Source organism: Nicotiana attenuata, unplaced genomic scaffold (assembly GCF_001879085.1).
Source record: "Nicotiana attenuata strain UT unplaced genomic scaffold, NIATTr2, whole genome shotgun sequence".
Lineage (NCBI taxonomy): Eukaryota > Viridiplantae > Streptophyta > Magnoliopsida > Solanales > Solanaceae > Nicotiana > Nicotiana attenuata.
Window position 1 is genome coordinate 514,804 of NW_017670370.1, and position 9,723 is coordinate 524,526.

At 36.4% G+C, this 9,723-nt stretch overlaps 2 protein-coding genes across 2 annotated transcripts; both read right to left on the reverse strand.

The window, feature by feature from the left end:
• Positions 1-523: 523 nt before the first annotated feature.
• On the reverse strand, positions 524-6,858 carry LOC109238499 (outer envelope protein 80, chloroplastic-like). The gene is made up of 6 exons (XM_019404973.1): positions 4,871-6,858; positions 3,922-4,767; positions 3,767-3,836; positions 1,833-1,926; positions 928-1,012; positions 524-823 (listed from the first exon to the last, which is right to left on the reverse strand). The coding sequence occupies exons 2-6, from the start codon at positions 4,104-4,106 to the stop codon at positions 775-777; spliced, it is 483 nt and encodes a 160-aa protein (XP_019260518.1). The 5' UTR covers positions 4,107-4,767; positions 4,871-6,858; the 3' UTR covers positions 524-774.
• A 131-nt stretch (positions 6,859-6,989) lies between these two features.
• Positions 6,990-8,225, reverse strand: LOC109238498 (cytochrome c-type biogenesis protein CcmE-like). The gene has a single exon (XM_019404972.1). It carries the CDS (start codon positions 8,164-8,166, stop codon positions 7,321-7,323), a length of 846 nt encoding a protein of 281 aa, XP_019260517.1. The 5' UTR covers positions 8,167-8,225; the 3' UTR covers positions 6,990-7,320.
• Positions 8,226-9,723: the final 1,498 nt, after the last annotated feature.

Genomic DNA, 9,723 nt, shown 5'->3' on the forward strand with positions numbered 1-9,723 from the left:
GAACTCTAGTAGTGTATATTGATAAGGCTTTGTTAGAACGAGCTATCCTATCTATTAACAGAAGTTCATGTAAGAATTTATTTCCTGGAAGTGTTTGAGCTAATCCCTGAGCCGAGGGTCTCCCAGAAACAGCCTCTCTATCCCTCCGGGGTAGGGGTAAGGTCTGCGTACACTCTACCCTCCCCAGACTCCACTAGTGGGATCCTACTAGGTTGTTGTTGTTGTTATTGTTGTTGTTTGAGCTAAAAACTGGTAAATATGTGACCCTAAACCACAGATCTTTTTCCTAAGAAAAGGTAGTCACATTGGCTTCTTTGTTTCCATTTATGGAAAAGCTATTTAGAGTATATTTGCAGCTTGTAAGAAATGAAGCACCAAAAAATAGCAGAAATAGAGTAGATTTCGCAGAAGTGCTCCCCACGGGGTTGAGCTTAGTGCTTCAAAGTTGACCAATGAATAAGCTTTTTTTTTTTAGAAAACAAAGTCAATTTAGACCCTTAACGGTTTTTTGAAAAGTTGTTCCTAATGTTAACCAAATTTAATTAAGAATTTCACATGCTTGGCATGAGTATAGGTTTCACCGGTACAGCAATTTGATTAACCACATCCTTATGTTACGACAAAAAATTTTCAATTCACACAACCTAGAAATGTAAACAACAAAGTGGACAATCTTCAAGGAACATGGAAGAAAGCCAACTTGACCATGATTGTTCAGAACCCCAAAAAACGATCTCCTAAAGCTGAAGACACTACACCAAAAAGAATTTCCCACTACTGAAAGTGCCTGCCAATCAATCCAGCGAGGGGTCCATTTGTGATCCTGAAATTGAAATACAAACAATTAAACAGGCAGTGGGAAACCAAAAGAGACATTATAACAGAAAGTAGTTTTCCAAGAATAATAACTTCTCAAATGTCACATACCCACTAGAAATTCCACCACCAGCAGAAATGCCACCCCCACTTTTACGCTCAACAACATTCATAATTAAGTCTACCTTACTAGTATCTGCAATATTGCATTCAAAAAGTTAATTTACAGAAAGAGCACTAGATAACAGCATCTGGCGGGAGGTTTCTTTTGTATCAAGAGTGTGAGCAGACGCCCAGAGGGGTAAGGAGGGGCCTTGACGCCACCAAACTTTCTGTAGTGCATATGGTCTCTTTTATATGCACAGCATTTTATATAATCATTGTCCGCCCCCTGATGCAACCAAGAGGACCCACAAGCAAAAGAATATTTTAGTTAATAATAAGGCTGTAAATTTACCAAACAGATATATCGTGCTGTAACCTCTAATCCTTAGATCTAAGTATTAACACTAATTTCACAGATCTGTTCATTTTATTTTTATTCATTCTTGGATCTAATACATGTTATATTTGGCCTTCTATTATTTCTAGTTAAATTAGACTTTAATTTATAGGTTGCAGTCCAAAAGGTTCTCACTAATTAAGGGTTGGCTTTCTTCCATTCCATGTTCAAGTAACTACTAGGAGCTTTTCAGACTGCAACCTATAAATTAATTCTTGGTATAAGTATAGGTTCATCACAACACATCTCCTAAATTGACATGGTGTTTGTTACTATATTTTCCTAACAAGGACATTTCTTTCTTATGTGTTACTATATACCTTTATAATACATTTTGCTTTTGATACTATGTGTCATTTCATCCTTAATTTCTGTTATGTAATGCTACTCCTCCAACCCAAATAGAAAAAGAAAACAACCTAGCTATGCCCCTCTTAACTAAGATAAAAATGCAGTTATGCAAAAAGAGAGGTGCGATATGATTTGACAGTTAAAACCATCCACACTAAATCACCTCCAGCAGGTTGAGGGATAATGCCAACATCTTCCATAATGCCCATAGCTAAGACAGTATCCACATCTCTTTTCCCTTGAAGCATGCTGTATACCTAGACAAGAATAGACAAAATTTCACATTCGAATTAGCACAAAGATAGTGGATTTCCCGGAAACAAATATGGTATACAATTTGAGAAGTTCCCATGCAGTTTGCAAAATCAGCACTTTCACTTATGCCAATTCACAATTAAGAAATTGTAGAACTAGCTAAGTGTAAGATAGAGTCTTTTGGTCATTTGACATTCATAACTATGTGGACCTCTCATTGAGCATGATTAAGGGAACCTCTCTTGTTATACACTGGTAAAAGACATTCTCAATTTTGTGACTTCTAGTAAGAAATATTTGAATGGATAAACTAGTAAAAGCTAGAGCTTTCGCATTTGCAACAGACATAAAGAGCAGAAGTTGGAAAAAGAAGATAGAAGGAGGGTATTGTGCCAAAATGCTAACGTTCTCTGTCATGCTTCCCAAGTAACTAAAGTGCAGGTCAACTAACTTTGCAGCAAAATTCAGGATAATAGCAATTTCATTCAATCAGAAGGTGCAAAAAAATCCAATTCGACGCATTTTATTTCCATATATCTCTTTAAAGATCTAGCCACATGTGTAAGACATGGAAGTGAGACGCAAAGTGATGCTGAGATGCTATTAACACAAGGTAGAATTCCAGAAAACAAAAACCAGAGAATTTATAAATGTGTCAAGCAGAAGTTAAGCTCACTTATTCTTTGAAACACTTAAACTCTAGAAATGGGATTACCATTAGCAGAAAGAAATCAATTATTTTGTACAGAACTTTTCCCTTATTAGAATGACGTGTGATACAAAATATTTGGAGAACGATCATTTAGGACAACAAATGTTGTCTATTGAGAACCAACCACCATAAGAAAATTGGAAAAATTGTAACCAAAAGAAATATCTTCAGAGGATAATCACTAAACTTATGCAAAAGCTAGCTATAACTTTTTAGGGCTTTCAGATAAGGAGAGGTAGGGGAAGGCCGAAGAAGTACTGGGAAGAAATGATTCAGCAGGACATGGAATATCTTCAGCTTACCGAGGACATGACCCTTGATAGGAAGGGGTAGAAGCCGAGAATTAGGGTTGTAGGTTAGTGGATAGTCGTACGTCTTTCCTTTCCATAATAGTAGTAGTAGTAGTAGTATTTTTTTGCATTCTCTTATTCTTGGATTTATAGTACTATTGTTTCTTTTGCTTCAGCTATCTCACTATCTTGTTGTTGTACTGCTTCTTTTCCTTTCCATGCTTTTTTCGAGCCGAGGGTTCATTGGAAACAGCCTCTCTACCTTCACAAGGCAGGGTTAAGGTCAACGTACACACTATCATCTCCAAACTCCACTTGTGCAATTACACTGGATTTTTTGTTGTTGTTGTTGTAGATGAACCCAATCGAAGAAGTTAAAACAAACCTATTGATCAAGACTGCAACCTTTTCATTTTCTTTTTTTTCCTGTGATTTTTTTTGTTTTCTAATAGGTGAACAAGTTGGTAACCTATAACTTCCTATTGATTCATGAAAACTGAAGTTGACAACTGCCTAGGAAAAGATGACCAGCATATTAGCCTACAACATGAGCCTCCTACTAAAGCCCCAAGGTTCTGCAGAATTAGAGGGCATAAACAAAAACCAAAAAAGGGGTTAATAGGAAATTCGCTAATCTAACATACTTTAGCCTACTTCAATTCACTACTCTAACATGCTTTAACCTACTCATAGAAACACAAAGCTGCCAAGAACTAATTTCAAATTGTAAAAGTTTCTAGATATCAAAGATGTACGTTAAAAGACGGTTTTTAACACCAAGTTTATAAAGGAATAAAAAATAAAATGCTGTTAGAATAGGATAGGCCAGTCTAAGTATACCTGCCCTTTCTTTGTAGTAAGTTGCCGAAGTATAGTTTCAGGCCTTGTTTTCCCTACAGTTGGCTCCCCACTGAGACATGCAAGCAAGTGCAAGACATCGCTTAGAGCAATTGTATTCAATAAAAGGCATAGGTATAAGAAAGTTAGGTTCTTACGTCCTATCAAGGAAACGGATGGCTTCAGAAACTCCTAGCCTAATCATACCCAGTGTTGTGAAGAGCGTGAAGCGAAGAAAAGCGACAACCCCCATTTCACGTAAAGCGAGAAGCGAAGCGCTCGCTTTTTTTAAGTGAAGCGGAATTAAAAAAAAGTTAAAATAAATACTGCATAGACAACACATTATTGTAAGCAAATGTTCAATACTTCAATTAAAAAACTAAAGAGTAGCATCAATTAAAGCACAAAATGAGCATCCTATTCTTCTACAAAATGAGCATCCTATTCTTCTATAAGAACTAAGAATAAAAGATATAATAATTGGGCAGAAATTGAGGGCAGAAACTGGAAAAACTGGGCAGAATTTTTCTGGAAAAAGTTCACCAGCATTTCAGCGCTTTTTGGACGTTTAGAAAGAAAAAGAAGAAGAAGAAGAAGAAGAATGAAAATCAAAAGTCCAGAAACCTGTTGAAAGTTGTTGTCGTACTGTTGAAGAAGAAGAAGAACAACCCTAGTTTGAAGAAGAGAAATTGCTGCTGTTGTTTGAAGTTAATGAAGAAGAGAGGAAGAAATCTAGTTTCTCGCTGCTGTTGAAGTCTCGAAGAAGTCCAGACTGTTTAGAAACAAGTTTTTAACAAAAATAGGGCTTTGGGTAATTTTTAAACAGAGAAGCCTCGCTTCTTCTCGCTTCACCGCCTCTCTTTTTTTACAGAGAAGCGATAGCTTTTTCTACCAGAGTCGCTTTCAATGGCAGAAGCGATGAACTGTGCGCTCCGCTTCGCTTCCTCGCGCTCGCTTTTTTAATCACTGATCATACCTCAAGAGAGCATCTCTACACTCGATACCTACAGGACAATATTAGATAACTCAATTTCCCACATCACAAATAAAGGCATCCAAAGGGGAAAAATAATAACAACAGGCTAGTTATCATAGTGAAGTGCTAACCGCTCCAAAAAGACCCCGCTCCATGTACCAACCATTTATAGAGCTTATTATTTCATCTATACGCTTGATATTAACAATTTTTCCTGCATTGCTTGACACCAAAATAAGCACAGCATGGGTTGCGTACTAGACAGAGCGCAAGACATAGGCTGATTATTTAATATGCTTGAAAGACAAATACAAAACAGAAGCTCATGCATATAAAAAGAAATGGCAATACAGGGTGTATAGCGAGAGTATAAGGAAGGCGTACCACATCCATCTTGAAAAGAATCCTCTATAAACCTTGCTGGAAGCACATTGGCTCCTTCACATACCAAACCATGGAACTCCCGGTTTGGTTCTACCTTATGCAAAAACATAATAGATATAAGCAATTATACACGGCAAAAAATGAGGAAATAGTACATTCTTCTGAATGCATTCGAACATTTAGAAACTTTTAATAATATAATACAATCTTCATTTGCTTATCGAGAAGGAAACTCTTTTTATTCAATAGAATTTTTATTGGTTTATCCTAGTCTAATAATTACTACTATTGTTATTCCAAAATATAAGGTGAAATATCACTATTTGAAAAAATTAATATTTCAACCTGTCAATGCAATATATTTTTTCCTCTTTTTGTGACTAGCTTGCACACATTTTGATTATCCCGCCACCAGCACAGGAACAGCTGCACCGGTTAACTCTACCCACCCAGACTTAGGCTGGTGGGATTTGAACCTGAGACCTCATGGTTCTCCTCCCACTTCATTGCAATGCAATATCTTATATCTCCATTTATTCATCATTTTTCTTCTAAAAGAACCAACCTTTAAGCTAAATAAGGTATCAATTAGTTCTTCTTTAAGCTAATTAGATATAAAACTTGTGGTCTAAAACAAGCATAGACGTTTTCTGTTGATCTCATCAGAGGTTAAATATGAAGTTTAAAGTTAAATTGTTTCTAAATATAGAAATCTGTCATTTTTCCTGAACAATTTGGAAAGTAAAATGTGCCAACATAAACTGGGACGGAGGGATTAATATGTGAAGGAAAATGTACCTGGAAAACCAAGTGAATACCGTCTCTAGTATCAACAGCAACAGGCATACAAGAGCAAAAGTACCCACTATCAATGATCCTATGCACATCTTCTTGTACCTCTCTCACGGTAAGCGCCGAATTGGGCCGACACGCTTTAAGCGCATTTAATGCTTCACTCTCCAAATCCTTCAGTTCAAGTTCTTCACCATCCTTGTTTCGCACTAATACCTCACTAATCAGAACTCTCTCCTCGTTCCCACTCCCCGTGTTTGGGCCCGGTTCAATAACTGAGTCGACCCGGGTAACTCATCCGAGTTGTTCTGAACCTGACTCTGAGTCAATGCCATTGATGCAGAGCAGAGGAGTGGGGTTTTTCGTAAATTCCAGTTAAATAAGTAGATGTTCCTGGGTTTTTTAAGGAATTGGAGAATTGCATTTTCGGGATTGAAATTTTGGTGAAATTGCATACACTCATCGTTGTTCCTTGTAACATGATCATATACAGACATGAATCACTACAATGCTTCTAGTGCTATATTTGTGAAAGATAGATTCCTGGTGTTGTTGTTGCCATCAAAAGCAAGTACACTATGTGCAGAGTCACGTAAGAAAATAACAAAAACTTAACACTCTGGCTATCAATACACATAACAAAATGAAATCTGGAGACACCAATAATGCTGTTCGAGTAAATAAAGCTGCACTGTATTAAAAGAAACATGGACAAGAAACTCAGAAGTGATTTATTCTCTATTTCTTTTCATCAATGCCCTCTACACTGAGTTTAGACAAAAGAATTACAAATTTCCAATGTCATGAAAAATAATTCCTGTCACTTATTCACTAATATTCCAAAAATTCTAAACTGAAACCACATTTCTCAGGGTTAGTACAAGGCATGAAATCAAAAGGCCTCATTCACTACAACAATAAATTTCACCATATAAACTTAATTAACCAACTACACATCCCTTCATTTTACTGACTTCCTTCAATCTAATGTAAAACAGTTAGTAGTACAATTAAGATTGGAACTTTAACAGAACTCCGTCATTTTCCCAAAAAAACCAATTACAAGCTTTACCATAATCCGTAACCAGCCGACCTCTCTATTTCTTTCATCAATGTCCTCCACATTGAGAGTGAAGAATAAGAATTACAAACATCCATTGTTATAAAAATAATTTCATTCAATTATTCACTATCCTAAAAATTCTAAACTCAAACCCCATTTCACAGGGTTAGTACAATATGAAATCAAATACTATGACAACAAAATTCATCATAACCTCAATAAATCACCTACATATCCTTAACTTTCCTGCCATCCTTCAATTAAATCTAAAACAATAGTATAATCAAAATTGTAACTTTAAGAAAACTCCATCATCAAAAAATTCAATTAGAATTTTTACCCTTACGCCCTCGCTGTAGCTGGAGGCGTTACACCATCACCATCACCCTGTTCCTCATTTCCTTCCATCCGCTGACTAAGCAGCAACTGCTTATTCTTCTCAAGTGCATTTGCAACTTCAGGTGGCATATACTTCTCATCGTGTTTCGCCAACACTTCCGTAGCTGCAAAATAACAATCCCCGCTCCTCGCCTTTTTCGTCACCTCTAACTTCTTCTCACTCAAAATCCCACTCTCTTTCTTCTTCATTTCCTCCGTAAACGGCTTTACAAACCCTTCAACTACAACAGAATGCCCTTCCCTAAAAAGATCGGGCAACGACCCGTCATACTTAACCAAAATATCAGTAATCAAATCAGTAATCACAAATTCCATTTCAGGTGAATTAGGGATTGGTGTTACACTATTTTCTAACACTAACCCGCCGAGTCGGAATTTTGATTTTGTAGGGTTTTGTGAGTGTTGTGATAGTGCGTCTGTAGGTGTAACGTAAAATACAAGCTGGTCTTGGAACTGGTTAAGGACTATTACTATGAACCCAGCTATGCAACTGAATGTGATCGCGTAAGTCCAGAGACGCCGGGTTTGGAGTTGTCGGGCTCGAGCACCAATATCGGGCCGGGCTGATCTGTGGGATTTAGCAGGCCGGGAGAGTGTGGAGAAGGATCGAAGGGTGAAAAGGGGTTGGTTCGGGTTGAAACGGGAAAAATTTAAGGGCTGTGATTGGCGGTGAAGGAGTGAAATTAAAGAGTGAGATTTGGAGAGAGTGGTGGTGGTGGCGGCGGCGGCGCCGGTGGCGGCGGAACGGAGGAGACGGAAAGCTAGACGAGAAGTGAGATTTGAAGCCATTGAAATTTCCCAAATCTTAGAAAAAGTAAAAGTGCTTTTGGGAAAAAAAGAAATTAGAAACTTTGACTTGTTACTTTAGCATATGGTGATTTATTTTATTAATTATTATATTAGGTTCGTTTTTGTACTTTGTCAGCAACCATTAATTCGTTTTTTTAGTATAATTGTTTAGTTTAGGAACCATGATTTGTTTTTCAATTGCAATTTTACCATCTCGAGTTTTTAGAATTAAGTCAAATTCACATTTTATTTTGAGTAATTTATAATTAAGAATTTAAGATTAAGTCAAACCATAGGTCATGGACAAAATTTTCAAATATTCTTAGAAAATGCTTAAATGGTTGAATATGTCACAAACTAGAATTTTTTTTTTAAAAAAAAAGGAAGCTAGTGGCTATATTTTAAAACGTCTCGATATACTTTATTTAGGCTTGGACAATTTGTTGTTGGTATTGCTGGTTGTTACTGCTTTCTTTCTCTTTCCTCGAGCCGGGTTCTATCAGAAACAGTCTCTCTACCCTCAAGGTAGGGGTAAGGTCTGCGGACACATTAGCCTCCCCAAACCACACTTATGATATTATACTGAGTTTGTTGTTGTTATTGTTTTTGTAGGCTTGGACAATTATTCACGGGGAAGTATACAAATAATCCTCAAAGTGGATATCCTTGAATTTTTATCCCCGCTTAAACTTTAAGTTTAACAAGTGTAGCCCCTCGCTTTCCCCATGGATAATACTTGTAACTTTTAACCTTGAAGTTTTTCCCAGCGGCAAGCAAAGGTCAAAAGTTAAAAGACCCTCGCAAATAATATCATATTTCTACTTATTTATTTTTTGTCACGCGGACACGGACGCCAATTATACTATGAATCATGTTTTAGCTTCTATTAGTACGATTTATGAGATAATTCTGACTACCAAAGCTTAAGTCTCGATATGTATGTAGGAGAGTTGTTTAATTTTTTCTTTGCAAAAACCACCAAGTTCAAAAGCTCTAGGTGAGCTAATATGTTAATATAGTACGTGGAGTTGTTATATTTTAAAGTTTAGCGTTTAAAAAATGGAAGATGGCATCCAACAACCAGCCTCATTTTTTATAGAACCAAAGTGGAGGTAATAAATCAGTATTTTATTTTTCAGTAATAAGGACTTACTGTTGAAATGTCCATTAACACATAGTTGACCCTCATTTTTTTTGTAGTTTCAGTACTTCTATAAAAAAAAATAGATATGCTAAAATAGTAAATAATTAAAAGCCCACAATAAATAAAAGGAAGTATCATTGAAGTTAAGGCCAGTAGGGAAGCACAAATATCAGACTTCAAAGAGTATGATTCAGTTTATAACAGATAAACTCCAGTTGCTTCATAAACTAGCTCATACTATTCACTCTCTATGCAGATAACCCGATAGAACGATAATTATCTCTTTCAAAACTCTAGAACCATATGGCTTCATGGAATTTTTAGCTCAAAACTAAAAGCTATATAGACTGAAAAATTAGGAAACCAAAGTTTGGTATACAAGTATAGAATAAGACCACAAAGGAATGGTGTAA